Source organism: Idiotropiscis lumnitzeri, chromosome 11 (assembly GCF_059441095.1).
Source record: "Idiotropiscis lumnitzeri isolate Australia: NSW breed Sydney's pygmy pipehorse chromosome 11, RoL_Ilum_1.0, whole genome shotgun sequence".
Taxonomy (NCBI): domain Eukaryota; kingdom Metazoa; phylum Chordata; class Actinopteri; order Syngnathiformes; family Syngnathidae; genus Idiotropiscis; species Idiotropiscis lumnitzeri.
The window spans coordinates 10,540,286-10,557,086 of NC_142401.1; the positions used below are offsets into that span (position 1 = coordinate 10,540,286).

A 16,801-nucleotide genomic window follows, 5' to 3' on the forward strand; every position below is an offset into this window, starting at 1 on the left:
AAAATACAATTTGAAAAATGGTTGCTGACTAATTTTTAGCAAGTCAACTTGAATTGGATTGACTTTATTTTGCCATTACTTTTATGACGCAGCTATCAATTATTTTTCTGATTTAATTGATTGTTTGTTAGGATAATAAAATAGTTTTTTAAAATGAATATCTGTTGTGTTTGTTAGCATTTATTGATAAAATCCAGCAATCAGTTTAAGTCTTCTGTGGAATTCTTTATGAAAAGCTCACTTTTTATAGGAAAAGTATCTTGTTCATTTTTTAAAATCTATTAAAATACACCACAAATATGAAGCTAATTGAACCCAAATTAGGTTTACTTAATCTGAATAATTTATTCCAATAACAAATTGTATCTAAATGACGCTATTATGACCCCCAGGCTCTTCTTATCTGAAACATGAAGAAAATAGTTTTCCTTGTATTGAGTAAAATTTACAATTTTGCTATTCCAATGTATTTTTCTTCCATTTAAATTTTTCAGATTTGCGTTGCATCTATAACTGGATTTTGTTTAGTTTTTTTGCAAAAACTGAAACTTACTTAAATGTCTTGCAGTGGTTTTTATAAACATTATTCATAAAGAAAAATATAGACATATATTCTTATAAGAATATAAACACGAATTGTGTCCGATTTTTTTTCTTTGAGTTCCGTTAAGCCTTCACTCGTGCTAATCACGTCACTGCATTAATAAGTCCTTTTGAATTTAACCTCAGCACAAACCTGGGTGTTAGATCTCGAGTGATCCGTCCACTACCGTCAGACACTTAACGAGTACGTCATCTGATTATATTCTAACTCAAGTCTTTATAAACTGACGTATACGTCAAATAAAGCCTCCAAAAATGCTAAATGGAATAGCCAATGGTTTTAATCATTTTTATGAGAAACCGTTAGAATTTGTGGAAAATGAGAACCCTAATCGACTGATGATTAAATAAAGCCACCTTTATGTCCGTAGATTTTATTCATTTTCTTTTTAAAAATGCTTCAGAATAGTCATAAATTCAATGGAAGTGATTTCAGTGTTCTCGGAGGACAATGTCTCCATCTGGAGAGCAGGATGGGAGCTGCGTGATAAAACTGTTTTTGTCACCTGCCTCTTTAATATTCGCATCAATATCTAGATTTTTTACATTTTAAAAATTGCATTCAAAAGGAAGTAAAATTAAGATTTTTTTTACTTTCATTTGAATTGTTGTTTTATTCTTTATCTATATTCTAAATGAGGTCAGTTGAGTTGAATCTATAGCATTTCGCATGATATACTGTACAAAGTAAAAATCAGCACTAATGAATAAACTATACAAGCTATTTAATGTATTTTTTTAATTCATAAAATGCAAAGCTATAGATTGTTTACTCCATTAACTCAGTTGTCAGGCGGCAAAATGGTTAAAAATAAATTCCATTCTACAGTTTCTATATTTTCCAGTGCGGTTGAAGACAAACAATGTGATGACAACTTCCCCCCAAGATGTATTCTTTAATTAATGCTTGTGCAAGGATAAGAGTTACAAAAAAATCTACAGACTAGAGATGATAATATATCCTGTTCCTATCATACATTGTTATTTGTACAAGTCCTCATTTCAACAGCATGTATGCATTCGCTCAAACGTACCTGTTACACTTGAAAAGATATATTGAGAATCCCGGTGGGATGGACGACGAAGACCACCGAGCGGAAACGAGCTCATTTAAAGAGAGACCATGAGCCGTTGAGTCACGGCAGCAAGTTCCATTGATGTGCTCGTATCAAGTTTCTAGAACAAAATCAACAACACGGACGCAGCACAATTCCTGCAAGTGTTTTAAGTGCATTAGTTCATTGCAGGAGTCTACTAATTTGCAGCTTCTTTTTTTTTTTTTTACTATATTGATATATGATTTTGCTATTTTCTTCATTTTCTATGTAAAAGTTACACGATTGCCGTGTGTGGTTAATCCTTTACAAAGTGCCATTGTCCTTGAGATGATTCTATTAAATACCTTCGGCAATCAAACACACACACAACGTTTTGATTGTGTTTGGTCAGTCCATCCAAAGGTGAAGGTTGAACGGTAGCAGGCCACTGATGCTAACATGAGACCACACAGTTAGCTGAGATGGGAAAACTGGTGTAATCCGACTAACGAGTCACATTTGTGCTTTAGATGCTGAAACTGAGAATATACAGTATAAGTGGCATTCACATTTACACTGTACAGTATTTCCTCAAATAGTGGCCAGGGAATTTATTTACCGAAGCGCAAAATGCCTCAACATTTGGCATGTCGTTAAAAAAAGTTGACATTCCTATTTGAAAGAATAATGGCCCCGCCAAACTCGTTTCTTTTTTTTTTTGTTTGTTTGTTGTTAATCAAGACCGCTAGCTTGTGTGCTATGCTAGGCTAGCATGCTAATTGTTTACATCTTGAGGTGGGATGAATTGAAGCATACCATCTATTAAAATTGAGGCCACTATTTGAGGAATTTCTGTCTTTATTTGCTAAAAGAATAAAAACAGTCTGCTCGATCAATGCAAGCCCATTTTTTTCCGAATAAAATTCTTGGTGTAAAATTTAATTCAGCTGCCATCCATCTGGAGATACCAGTAAAATATTTCCTCCAAACACTGGAGGGAGCCCCAATTGAACTCCACCACAGCAGCAGCCTCATTGCTAGTGGCAGTTGCAGAACCTTCATTACACCGTGCAGATGTTCTACTGAGCCACACACCAGCTACCCGGAATGTCCCGATCTGATCACATGATCGGCATTTGGCCGACCACATGATTGTTTTCTGAAATTTTAACGGTAACACAAACATACAGATTCCCGACTGTCTGTGCACAGTGTTCTCGTGTTCACTACAGCGGAATGTAAATTGTGTTTGGGGCGACTTGTGAAAAGACCAAAGACATTTTTTGCACAGAGGAAATATGCGTTGCCTGATATAAAACCGCCTCACTGAATGGCATAAGAGTTGAGAGACAGCTAATTGTGACGTGTCCAAATGACTTAAATCTTAACACGCATAGCCAAAATGATTAGTTGACAAACAAGCTTGTTCCGCACTGACTGCATCTAACATATTAATAAATCAATCGTGTTGTTTGTGGATGTGAGAAGTCACGCACGTACCGAACAACTACATAGCGGTGTGGACTCGTTGTTTTAGTCTGCACGCGCCAATAAATAAGCGTGTAAAAATATTGTTTATGATTAGATAAATCAAATGCCCTCAGAAGAATGCCCAGTTTGTGTAAAAGCTCATATAGGCCATTCCACCAAATTGGTGTCATTTGCATCCCTATGGAATAAAATGTATACAGTAAATGTACCTATTTACGTGAAAAAGCATTTTTATAAATGTTAACATTCTATCATCATAAATGTCATATTTGCAAATCGTATGGCCCAAAAAACAGCGAGTTCCAGATTGAGTTGGTGGAACGGCCCATTTAATATTAATACTGTAAAAGGGGCATAACAAAACACGATTTTAATTGTAAAATCGGTTTTGATTTGCTGAACCAAATCGAAACGTTATATTTTAAAATATCTGACTCGGGTGCCAAAAAGTGCGATCGGGACATCCCTACGAGCTCGTGGCTACCTTTAATTTCAATCAGTACATCGTGAAGAGTTTAACAAACAACCTAATGATGTGCTCCTCCTTTGCCTCACAGTGGCGAGGGCAGAAAAGTCTCAGCTCAGCTCACAGCATGTTTGTACCCTCATTGATAAGTCATTGTCGTGTTCCATATTATTGGTGAACAAAAGGATTTTCCAGTGCATCCATTTTAAATTCAGCATCTATGCTAAGTAAGCGTATCATTGACTGCTTAAGTTAAGATGTGAGCGGACTTTTGTCAAGAACCAGCGGTCGGCGTGACCAACTACAGATTTAGTGCCGTTAAGGTTTTGAAATTCTTGTGTCTGACCGCTGCTACTACACGTGACCCTGTTTGTCTGAGGACGAGGATGAAGTGGACGGCGAAGGGGAAGGAGCTTTGGGGAAAACCCTGTCAGTGGGAGTCATTCCCGGACTGCCCAGACCTGACGAACTGGAGCTGCTCGAACGGTGCGGCCCCTGGCCCTGCGTGAGCACGGGAGCAGGCCGGACCGGTCTGACGGGCGGCGGCCTGACGGGCGCGTTGGGCCTGCGCACCGCCAGGGTGGGTTTGAACGTTGTCATGGTTTCAGAAGAGGAGCTGCTGCCGCTCCGCCGCTGGGCCGCCTCGGGATCTCTGATGACCATGGTGTGCAAGGGACTTCCGGGGACGTCCTGGCCACCGCCGGGATGTTTGAGAGGTTCCAGCGTGTCCAGGACAACATCAGGAGCGTGTTTGGCAACATTCTGTCGCTCCAGCTCACACAGCTCATGGAGGGCTGTGTTCATTGTTTTCTCTATGTCCTGACAAACAAAGTGGAAGGACAAAAATATGTAAATATTGAGAAACTTATGTCAGCAGGAAGTTGGCTGAACAAATCGTCAAATTCAAATCGACATTGCAATGTAGTGGAATGCAATTTTCAAATTGCAAAGGCGACAGTTAGGAAAAACACAAACTACTTCATTTTGATCTGTCGCACGATAGGATTTATTTATTTATATGTATATTTTCTTTTTTCATTGAGCAAGTGTCAAGATAAATTCAGTGCTTAAGAAGTGCAATCCGCTTGTTTGCACATCAAGTTGACGTGATAAAGCAACAGATTCGTTTGCACTTACACTTCTGTTTACGCCACAATTATTTGGTGGAACTTTGTGAAGTTTTCATAGAGAAGGCTAACAGAAATTATTAAAGAAATAATTTGTTCAATAATCTGACATCGATAATTGACACAGCTGGGCACTTGACCCTTTTTTGCCGGTCAGTCCCCCGCCCTCCGGCCTCTATCTCAGCACGATTCCAGCCTCGACCCTCTGGCCTTATTTATAAAATTTGTCACCCCTTGACCCCAAAAATGGACGTCCGGACCCTGCCCAAAATAATATCTATTACCACTCACCTCAGCGAGCGCTTCGGCCTCCAGGGTTTTGTGGTCTCCCATGCTGGTGTGCCGAGTGGTGCCGGGAGACGACCGCTGAGGGTGTCCGGCGGCCCCAAAGGTGGCGAGTCGCCGCTTCTCCGGACTGTCTGTCGGGCCCCTGCTCACAGCTATTTTGTGAGGGCTGCAGGGGCGAGGCGCGACCCTCGGGGGCCCGTCGACGGGTCGGGTGGGGCTGTGGCCGTCGCCGTTCCTGTGGCGCTGAAACGGCGCTCCTTCTGACCGCAATTTCGCCCTAAAAGATTGTGTTTGAAATCAGTTGAATGTTCCGGTTAAATGTGGTTAGGCACTCAAATCGACAATTGGGCCAAAGTTGAGCGTTGTTTTCTATCTCTATCAATGTCAGCAAAGGCTCGATTATTGGATGTCTCAAAAAGATTATTTTGTAATCTCTAATTCGAATTGCAACCCACCTTCCCATTGGTGGACCATAGCGACGTTCCTGAGGATGTTCTGATAAAGACTGGTGCTCCTGCCTGGATGACGATCGATCTTCGTGATATCCGCTGCTGCTCTCACTGTCAGTTCTTTGAATGCTTTCTGAAAATGCGTCATCCCTGTTCCGGATGGAAAAAAAGCAATATGTTTTTTTATTTTTTCCCCTCTCTAAAGCTCACGATCCCTTTGTTACACTGTTACGACTACTTCAAGAGCCCACAATATGCTATACAGATGGTCACTTCATCGTGTAGACCGGCACAATTTGATGAGATCATATACTGGAGCTGTATTAACAATGCTTTCTATTTCTCTTGGAATGTATCGTGCAGCTCGATGAATATGAATAGCGTAGAAAACTGCATTTCAGTACTTCAAATTAAAAAGTGAAAGTCACATTTTAAATTCTTCTCATTAGAATTGACATTTTTTACATATTCTAGTTTTACAATTAGGATTATTGTAAAAAAAAAACAATACAACCGAAAAGTATTTTCCATGTGTGTGTGAGATGAATCTGCATAATGAGTTAACTTTTTAAAATCAAACTACTGCTATAAATAATATTTTTTACAATATTCGAATTCATTGAGATGTACCTTTAATTTTAAAGGGAAAGTTTCTTCCCATTAATATGCTGTTTGCACCACCACAAGTCTAAACATGACATCCTGATTAATATTGTGTTTGAAAATGAATTGAAAATGAATTCATCAGCAAAATCCACCTGTGTTTAATCATTTTAGGGGCGGCCATTTTGCTATCAACTGAAAATGACATCACAGTTGCACAGGGCTCAGGTAACGCCAAATCATGGCTCATGTTGCGGACATCACATGACCTAACAGGGATAACATTTTCAGGATTTGGGATATTGCTGTTTAATTTATAACCCACAAACACAATATTAGTCAGAATGTTGGTTGTAGACTGCCGCATAGAATATATTGTAAAGAAGATTTTTTGGGCTGACTTCCCCTTTAATAGCATTTGTACTCCCACTGTTGCAGTTTTCTGTGCTGTATAGAACATAGAATGTGAGTGAGCATGAGTTTAAATTATTTTCGGGCTCATGTAGCTAAAGAAGGCAACAATATATTTTGGAATAAAGCAAAATCATTTTACGCACACGTCCTGTACCACAATGTACTGGTGTGGGATGAGGCCGTCCACACCGTTGTGTCGACCCTCCCACCAGTCCTCAGAAGCTCGCAGGTAAAGCAACAGCGAGGCTCCTTTCTTGAAGGAAAGCTCTCTGGGAGACCGGCCCACATAGTCAAACTTTGCGATGGCTTCTATCTGCTCAAGCTCTGACAAAAAAAAAAAAAAGAGGAGCACAACCAAATGAGATCTAATACTATTCTGATAAGTGATATTTTGAAGTCCACCTGAGATAGAGTTGTGACTCACCATCATCACTGGTGTTGGGTCCGGTACCGTTGTCCACCTCATCAAGTGCGCCCGCGTCACTGTGTGGGCTCTCACTGAGTGGACAAAAGATAGAAGACAACAGCAGCCATATTTAACATGACTGTAAAATTGAGTTTGGTATGAAAAGAAATGTGCAATAACTGCATGGGATTAAATTAAAAGGTTTGCATTTCAAACAATATTGAATGCAGAAAATTAAGAATACGGCGGGGAAATATTTTCCATAAAGCTCAGGCTTTCCCCAAGTTTAAGGAAGACAAATGAAAGACATTTACATTTTTTTTTTAAAAGACATTTCTGTCAATTGTCTCTATTGCAAAATATTAGATTCGATTTCCAAATAAAGTGTGATTTTTATAGATTACGGCTTTAATTAAAAAAAAAAAAATCCAATGTAAGGCTTTAAGGCTTTGCAGTGAATATCGTACTTGTAAAAACAGATTGAAAACAATGGGTTACGTCATAATTTGATGTCATTGATGAAGTTTGATAGCAATAAGAAAACAAAATATTCCGCGGCTCATGCACTTTAGACTTAGTTTTAGTTTTAAATGACTTTGAGTAACTTATCCGGGAACTTATCTTAAATTTCAATAAATCTCGACACACTTCCATGTGGATTTGAGCATGACATTATTGATTGCCCCATGCTGCACACTTCGCCTTAAAACTCACCAGTATTCCTCGCCTCCAGTCATGCACTTCTCATACACAGGTCCCTCCAACTCACGCTGGGCTGGGAATATGGCTTCATGATGGATAATAATAGTCTTAATGACCTCGTTAACATGCGCCTGACAGGCCACCGGATCTTGGTCCTCCGGTATGGGCATCAGCGTGGGGCCGAAGCAAATAGCCAGGTTGTATGGGTCCATCATGTTTTCGTCGCTGTATTGGGATAAACTGGAAAGACCGAGGCAATTAGCGCCAACGCAGAGCTGTCACTCAGCAGAGGAGCACACTTGCTGGGAGGCGACTTACTGATTTAGAAAGGCAAAGAGATATCGCATGACGATAACCACAGGTTGCTGGAGAGTGGCGACAATCTGCTGGAGGTGATGGGCTCTATCGGAACCAAAATCCAGCTCTGGAAAAAAACATCCAATGGAAAGGTTAGGTTGAAAGTTTTTTTTGGATCATACAGTAAGTTTGTTACGTTCAAATGACTGCCAAATGAGCAATGAGCTTTGCCTGGATTTGTTCAAATTTGATACAAATGAACAGTAATGACTAGTGTGCTTTGCAAAGATTGGTATTTTTCAAACAAAAAAAAAAAAAGCGAGTTCAAATAAAAAAATAAACAATAAAAAAAAAAAAAAGGTAAGTAGGGCCATACTGGAAAAAATATTAGAATTTTAAAAGTAAAGAGAACATTTTTTGAGAATAATCTCATAATATTATGAGCAAAAACTATTATGAACCAAAAGAAATAATAATAATGGAATATTAAAATGTGGGAAAAATCGCCACTCATCTCTTGTGTTTGTGTGAGCATTTTGACATTAACTTGTTAAAATTGCAGTCCTTGACTGCTAATCCTTTATAAAGAGCTTGAGCCGCTTTAGGAATGTTAAAATAAACACACAACGAGTGGTCTCCCCAAGCAGAGTAAAAAATTCACGTCAGACAATTTTCCTGGAAGATGACTCACTTGTAGTGGATATGAGGTCAAGGAAATGCTCTTTAGGGAACAGCGGCTTCTCAAGGCCCCTGAAGTAGAGTTTAAGAACGCCGGCCACAGAGTTGATGTCATGATCCGACTGATCGTCCACCAGGGGATCTTCTCCTGCAGACATAATCAAAACGTCACAAATATCATTTGGGATACGACGTGGAATAGGCCTGCACATTTATTATTCCGCCAAAATCTGGTGTAAAATGCGTCGACAAAGGTTTTCTATACACGAGTGGGCCTCGTTCTTGCTTTGTACTTGAGAGATTTTATTTTTTTTGGGGGGTTGAAGTCAACAAAATTCAAACTAGACAACGTCGAGATGGGTGAGATGACTGCCACTCACCTCTTTCAAATGCATTTTTAATGTCGTTGACTTCCATTTGGGATCCTGGAACTCGAAATATACCTTGCTGCTGAAGACCTGTGAACAAACAAATTTATTGGGCTACATTATAAAATCAAAAAACAAAAAGTAAACTATTAGATAGTGGACAAAAATACATCAAAATCATGTCAGAAAAAGTATTCTTGTGTTATATTTTCAAGAGATTTGCAGGGCTATAAATTTGGGGATTTTTCTTTATAATTATTTTGTATTTTTTTTTTTCCATTTCAGTTTCATTTAAATTATTTTTAGAAAATGCTATGTTTTAGTTTAGTTTTTTTATTATTATTATTATTATATTATGGAGTATTAGTTCAGTACAAGATAAAAACAAAGAAAAGTCAATAAACATTGCGTTATAATTTCAGTCAACTCTCAATAAACTGTTTGACCTTCTGTTTAGATACAGCAATACCAGAATAAATGCATTTAAAATGAACCCCAAAAGCGAATGTATGATGTGAAATAACAAATACAAAAAAAGAAAATTCAATTCATTTTTGTTTGTTTATTAACATAGAATGTTTCAGTTAGTTTTTGTTTTTTAAAAGCAATTTACCTTTTAACGATTTTTTTTTTTCAATATTAGTTTTAGTTACAGGTTATCGTTAGTTACTATAATAATCTAGTAGATATTATTTCTTTGTCCTTTGTCCCACTATTTTTAGATGGAACATTTGCACGTGAATACGACATGGGAACCCACCATAGAGATTGATGTATCGGATGCAACTCTCAACCACCACAGGTATGGGCTGCCCCGAGTCCTGCAGTCACATCCAAATTATTATAGGCAAATCAAAAAGAAATCCATGAAAAAAAATCAAGTATTAATTCTTTGATCAAATCATATCAAATGTTATCACTACATACCAAAACTATGAAATGCAATGAATATTGTTATTATTACAGTGTGTGCACATAAAGGAGCATCAACAGAACAGAGGCCCAGAAATGGAGCAAAATGGTGATGCCACCCAACTGTAGGACAGAGTACCTGAGTCCTGGTTCGGACATTCCGTCTTCCCCTGGGCAGAGAGCAGTAAGGCATGTAGACAGCGGAAGAGAGAGGCGACAACAACCACAAACAAGTTAGTGGGGAAGACAGATCTCACAGGGAGAAAAAAAAAAGAGGAGGTCTGGAAAAATGCCAAAGCATCGATTCAGTGCTTTTTGGGGGTGCGAGACATTGAGGACGTGGGCTTGGCTACTTTAAAGTCAGAAGAGGAGATGTTTCATGTATACGCCCAGTGGACTGGATTTGTCCAGGCCTACTGGGATGGGAGCATTATCAGCAAACTGCAGCTCCACGTTTGGTCGATTTGCGGGTGTCTGACTTGATGAGGAGGCGGCGGGGGGGAGACAAGGCGACGAGCAAGAGGAGAGTCAGAGCGTGAGCGAGCCAAACGTATGGGTAAAAGAGTGGCCAAAAGGTGAGGTGGGGGAAAAAAAAAAAAAAAACAACAACCCAAAAAGGACCACCAGCGAAACAGCGGAGCTCACCAAGAGACAAAAGAGCACACGGTGGGCTCGTACCTGGATGAAGGCCTCCATATTGCCGTTAAACAGCTTACGCCTAAAAATGGAGCGAGGTCTAGACTTCCGCGTTCTCTGAGGTTTAGGGGGAAGTATGGGGGGCCTGGGGAGAGGGTGAGGGGGGGGGGGCACGGTTGGTATGACAATTATGAATAATTATGCAATTGATAATGTACGAGTTCACAAATCCGCCCCACAGTGTTTTTACAAGTTCTGAACTCTCCAGCCTTGATTTAACGCCTGTCGGCAAATTAGGAAACGGGATATCCCGACATGATGTAATGTTGCGATCTAAAGCAAATAATTGCATTTATTTTACAATTAGCACGTAGTGACAGATCATCATGTCTGTCACGGGTATATTAGATTCGCTTAATTGGTAGATCCGTAAATGATTGACATATAGACCAGCACTCACTCTCACATTAGCACGGCAAAATCTAGTCAACAAGTTCCTCACGACAATTAAAGCTAACATAATCTTTTAATAAGTGTCAGATTGCTTGCATATGCGCCGAGCTTCCGACAAGGAAAAACATTTGGCGAATTGGCGGTATTCCACTGTACTTTTCCTAATGGGAGGCAGAGAATTTCCAATATCCTAGTTTTGTGGAATGCAGCATATGAAACCGCGATCACCACAGCTTAGCATCTTTGCAACACGACTTGGGGTGTAGATGCTGTATGAAGTTTTGCTATTACTATGCTATAACTATTCTCAAAGAAATTTTTTTTTTTTAAAAAGGCAAGATTGTTTGTTACATAATTTGTGGTTTCCAATTTTTGAGAGTGCTTCTTAACAGAGAGTATAAACGCAAGACTACTCATCTTAAGTGTCAAACATTTTGACCTGTGAACAAAAAACGACTAATAAAATATAACTGGACCTCAGGGAATTACCACAAATGACACTTGGTGAAGTTTTAACGACTGCATGAAAGTAACACATTTTGTTTGTAATAACATTACGTCTGTAATCTCACTAATCTGATTTGGTATTGATAACAAATTATACCGATAACTGTATAGCGGTAAAATTCAGGAGAAGACTTATTTCCATGTCTTACACAATGTTAACATTGACATTCCCAGTCCCACAGCGGGATCTCATTTTTGCCACATCCAGGCACACCAAGGGGAGGGTTTTAAACAATCAATGCCTTTATTCGCTCTCTTGTCACCGGACATCTTACCTTGTTGTTCCATATTCAGCTCTCTCGCCTAAAAGGAAACAGAGGACAAAAAGACACGAAATTAGTAGACGCTGCTTTTCAAATGGTACAGTTGAGTGCCAGCCCAAAAAATGCGAGGCTGCCAGATGGAGACGGAAAGGGGTGTTATGAGAAAACAGGCAACCATTCAGGCGCACTCAATGGGGTGAGTACCATGGCTGCATTTGTCACGCCGCCAAGCAGCAGCCATTCAGCCATCGTCCTGGTAACGGAACAAGAGCCCCCCAAAGTCCCTCAGTTAACCTGACTGCACTCTCTGCGGCGGGCAAGCACAGCCAGGAGCAGCTTTTGGGGTGTTTCTTTTTGTGGGATGATTTCATAAATATTACGCACATTTAATAATAATAATAATAATAATAATAATAATAATAATAATAATAATAATATCAATAATAATAATAATAATAATAATAATAATATCAATAATAATAATAATAATAATAACAGTCCCCACAAAAAAACAAACAAACAAACAAAAATAATAATAATTATAATTCCCACGGTGTCATGAGTAAAAGCAGATTTCTGCACTTCTCCGCTTTATCACACAAAATTGTAATCGTACAGGAGGAGGCTTGAATGACTTTGCAATTGCAATAAGATCTTGTTCAGTCATTCTTTGGGTATAAGTTTAAGACAATATTAAAAGGCAACACTCGTGCTTTAACGATGTAATTCGCTTCTGTAAAAGTGTTTGTGCCACGTGACATTTCAAGATTACCAACGATGCAGCGGCTTAAGAATGTACCAAGAAGACACGCTCAGTTAATCCTAACCCTTATTCCGCATTCATTCTTAATGGGCGAGTGGTGCCGGGTGCCGAGGTGCCTGGTCATACTAAAAACTCTCAAAACTCTCAAAGGCCCCTTATGGTGATTTTGACTCACCTTCTCCCAGTGTCTGCTTCAGAAGGTCATGTTTGGCTTGAAGTTTGACGATGAGGTTGCTGCCATTCAAGTACTCTTTGTATTTCTGCAGGGAGAAAAAGTATAATTGAGTGTAAAGAACATATACAATGGAGAGATTAAACACAAATATTCTTCCAATAGTTCAAGTTTGTCAGAACTCACAGTGAAGTAGAAGCCCTCCGTCTCCTGCTGATTGGCTCGTCTCTTCGAGATGTTGACCTTGCTCATGTAGGAGTCAGATGAGGCCGACTTTACCGACTCTGTGGATTGACTGTGCTGGAAGGCCTCGGACACGTCAAAGTCTTCCACCGTGAGCATGTCCTGGAGGGTCTGCATTGTGGCGTCCAGCGTCTTCCTCACCTGACATAACCACGCACAACACAATCGATCATGTCAAAAAGGAAGCATCATGACGAAGAACATTAACTACTATGTGAGCACGGTGCATATTTCTCTTTTCAAAGCAGACATTGAGAAAATTTGCGTCATCATTAGGAGGACATTTTAGGATTATATGGATGAAAGTAAAACTTATCACCAAGCGATCATACAGGCAGATTAAGAATTTTTATTCTTACTTTTCTCCCACTGAGTGGTACCATAAAGTAACTAGGACTCGTGCAGCTAACGTAGCATACCTAGCTTGTTCTGTCCTGGTAATACAAGCAAGTAGGCCTTCAAACATTTTTGTTCAGTTCAACTGAGTGAGTTCCATGAAAAATTGTTCTTCAATTAAACTTTAAACTGTTGCTGTAAACGCAAACATTAATGCCTGTGGTTCTTTGAGTCCTTATGTTACCATACTAGCTAGCTCTAGCTAAACGACTATCTATGTTTTCTTTAGAACGACTCATTTAAACCCAATTTGCGAAGAGGAAAATGTCACCTCTTCGTTTTCGATCTTGAGCGTTGCCAGGCGAGTCTGAAGCTGCTGGTATCGCATCAAAAGTTCCGTCTGCACAGGCTGTTGTGCGCTCACCTGGCACACCTGGCAGGAAAGCAGCACACAAACTCTGCTGTGATGACTTGATCAGGAACATGCAACCAACTTAAAAAAAAAATAATTTTTTTTTTTTTAAAAAACTGGAAATGAGCTCGCTATCTCCCGCTCACCTCGTCCCCCATGTGCGGCTGATAATCAAAGCGTGTCGGAGGACAGAACATCTGAGAGTGCATGTCCATGAACTTGTGCTTGTCCCCTCGGAGGTCCATGGCGTCCACCGCTCCTTCGAGAACATCTAAACCCTCATGTCGAGACGTCTCCAGGCTATATTCGGCCGACAGGTAGGTTCTCAGAGTCCGCGTCAAGCTTGCGTGGTAGCCCATATCACAACACTAAGAACAGGAAGTTGAACATAATCCTTATGAATAAAGTCACTGAGTGTGTGTTTATTCTTATCCTGAGCGATTGTACTTACGTCAATCATATCGGACACATCGTGGATATAGTATTTCGCCACCAAAGCATTAGTGGCTGCCAGATTGAGAAGATAATCATTGCGGGCTTTTGTGCACTTGAGTTTGTTTTCAAAATACTTGGCTTGTCTCTGTGAGAAAGAGAAACACATATGGATGCATGTTGAGAAAGTATTGTCACCAAATGTTGATTTGCGTCAACTGGTTTGTCGCAATGTGGCATTTTAAGACCTTTGAAGAGATGCAAGTCATTTTTATTGATAACTTCGGAATTAATAGAGGGAAATCTACATTTATTATGCATTCATCAACGTCTGTCGACCTTTCATGAACTGTTTATATTATTTGTGTCAAGAATCGGGTCACCATCAATCAATAGACACACCTTTTCTTTCATTTTCTCCATTTTCTTCACCGAGCTGCGTCGCTGCGGCCGTTCGTCGTGACCGTATCGTAGCAAGGCGGCGCTGATGTCGTTGGCCTTGCCGATGTGCTTCTCCTCCTGCTTCTCGGCCTCCTTCAACTTGCCCTCGGCGCTGATGCTCTCCGTGTGGTACATGTGGTACGTCTTCATTACCTGTCGTGACACACACTCAGTGAGGAGAAGTCTTAGCCTAGCAACTTATTTGTAGCTCACATAAACCAAAAAAAAAAAAAAAAAAGTCTAGTAATATATACCGCATTTGGAGTCTTATTTTTATTTTATATATATATATATATATATATATATATATATATATTTATTTATTTTTAATTAATTAATTTTTTTTAATTATTATTTTTTTTTTTTTAAGGATGAGAGTGTATGAATATGTTCTCCAATCCTGTTTCCATGACAGTACTATATTGATCAGACTCTGTAACTCAATTTTACGCAGCTGACATCCTGTTTATCTTCTTTTGAGAGCAAACTAGCTAGCTGAGACTGCATACAGCGTAAGTCAAATAATCCACAATGAATTCCACACAACCATCCCAATTCTTATAGATCAGTTCGTCACACAGAGTAATAGTCATGATGGTAGGCCAAAGATCAGAAAGACAAATAACAGAACTAGAAAAGAAGATAAACTTCAGATCACGCATGACCCTAATGAGGACAAGCATTATGGAAAATTTAGTTTGAGCCCTGGATCAAATTTCTCAATAAAAAATCTCTACAAATTGCAAGTCTCACATCCTTGTAGTAGAGCCAAACATGTCAGGAATTGATGCAATAGATGCAAATCTTGGGTTTCACATCAAGGACTAAATAATGACCACGCTTTAGAGAAGGTGGTGCGAAAACGCCTTTCCCATCGTGTGCAACTCTACATTTGTCAGGGTAATGTATTTGCTTCGACTAGCATTCATCACACCAGGGAGTGTAACTTAATCATCTTGCTGAACTGGAGCCTTCGAGCTGGGTGTGTCTTTCTAATGTGCTTTTATCTCTTTGTTTGCCTGTTTGTCTTCACCTACAAATACCAAACCAAAAACCGTCCCTACAATGCCGTGCTTACAAGCACAGAGTGTTTTTTTATTGTTTGCTCGCTTCCATTTCCTGATCCTTTGTCTGAACCAAAGATAAATGCACCCGAGACACAAAATTGTGAGGAATGTGGCCTGTGGCCACAAACACTGACAAAAAGGATTTATCAAGAAAGTTAACCATGTGATGATGTGAAAATCGATTACTTGACTAAATGACAATTCGGTTTGTCAGGATAGCGAGACTACTAATCATATTAAATCCCCAACGCAGAACACAAATCCAAAAATTAACTCTGCCTTCTTTCAAGGGTGTCACACTTAACTGCATAAACTACAGTAAACTAACAACCACAAACTGAATCTGCCTCATCCCCACTCACTCCCAAATTATGGTTTCCTAGCAACCACGTCTGTAAGCGACGTACTAAAAGGACAGTCGGATCGATTAACGAGGGAGGAAAGGGCCTTTCGTAGCGACAGCAAGCAGCGCTCCCAGCAGCAAATCAAATAGCGCAAGAAACGATCGGCCGATCAATAGCGTATCACATATGCGGCTTCCAAGTTTTGCAATTTTAATGTGAGCAAGAGGCCCGTGACTTTTGTCTTGAATGACAATGTAAAGTGGACGATCGGCATTTGATATAATATGCATCAGTGGCAAGAAACAAATATATATTTCATTCAAGAAGTGCTGTTGGTGTTATACACACACACGTTACGTGACAATGTTTCACTTCCACATCAATTTTTGATTCTTTCCTGCCTATTAAAACTAAATTCTCCACGCAAACTAATCATGAAAAATGTATAAAAGACAATTATAAAGGACGACTGTTTATATAATACAGTGATGCCTTAAGATACGAGCATGATTCGTTCTGTGATGACGCTCGTAACTGGAAAACAATCATATCACAAATCATCTTTTGCCATTCAAATGAATGGAAGTCAATTTGTTTGTTTCATGTGCCCCCAAAAAACAACAATTCTTGTAATGTGTTTTTTTGTTGTTTTTTAAAGGATTCTTTTGTTTACTCTTTAAAACATATGAAGTGGACCACAGCGTACTCGTGGTACAGCAAAAAAAAATTAATTTTGTTTGCTTTTTTTTTAATTTTAATTTTAATTTATTTATTTTATTATTTTTTTTTACTCATATTTTTTCTGGAAAATGTATAACGGATGTTTCTCAGCATTTGGTGAATAATTTTTTTTGGGGGGGGTTAAATTCCCCCCTCCTTCCTAAATGCAGA

At 39.3% G+C, this 16,801-nt stretch overlaps 1 protein-coding gene across 2 annotated transcripts in view; it reads right to left on the reverse strand.

Moving 5' to 3' along the window:
* Window positions 1-1,472: 1,472 nt before the first annotated feature.
* Window positions 1,473-16,801, reverse strand: part of LOC148327332 (SLIT-ROBO Rho GTPase-activating protein 3-like) — a 29,965-nt gene continuing 14,636 nt past the window's right edge. Inside the window, exons 5-22 of one of the 2 annotated variants that reach the window (XM_088308468.1) lie at window positions 14,461-14,652; window positions 14,078-14,206; window positions 13,773-13,994; window positions 13,546-13,647; window positions 12,822-13,019; window positions 12,639-12,723; window positions 11,713-11,740; window positions 9,981-10,011; window positions 9,690-9,750; window positions 8,942-9,019; window positions 8,575-8,709; window positions 7,905-8,010; window positions 7,599-7,826; window positions 6,903-6,976; window positions 6,622-6,802; window positions 5,468-5,611; window positions 5,016-5,289; window positions 1,473-4,416 (exon numbers count right to left, since the gene is read on the reverse strand). In XM_088308468.1, coding sequence (XP_088164594.1) covers window positions 3,952-4,416; window positions 5,016-5,289; window positions 5,468-5,611; window positions 6,622-6,802; window positions 6,903-6,976; window positions 7,599-7,826; window positions 7,905-8,010; window positions 8,575-8,709; window positions 8,942-9,019; window positions 9,690-9,750; window positions 9,981-10,011; window positions 11,713-11,740; window positions 12,639-12,723; window positions 12,822-13,019; window positions 13,546-13,647; window positions 13,773-13,994; window positions 14,078-14,206; window positions 14,461-14,652 — 2,733 coding nt within the window. In that variant the 3' untranslated portion in view covers window positions 1,473-3,951. Of the gene's footprint in view, window positions 4,417-5,015; window positions 5,290-5,467; window positions 5,612-6,621; window positions 6,803-6,902; window positions 6,977-7,598; window positions 7,827-7,904; window positions 8,011-8,574; window positions 8,710-8,941; window positions 9,020-9,689; window positions 9,751-9,980; window positions 10,012-10,519; window positions 10,623-11,712; window positions 11,741-12,638; window positions 12,724-12,821; window positions 13,020-13,545; window positions 13,648-13,772; window positions 13,995-14,077; window positions 14,207-14,460; window positions 14,653-16,801 lie in introns of both variants that reach the window. The other variant, XM_088308467.1, reaches the window with a different exon arrangement.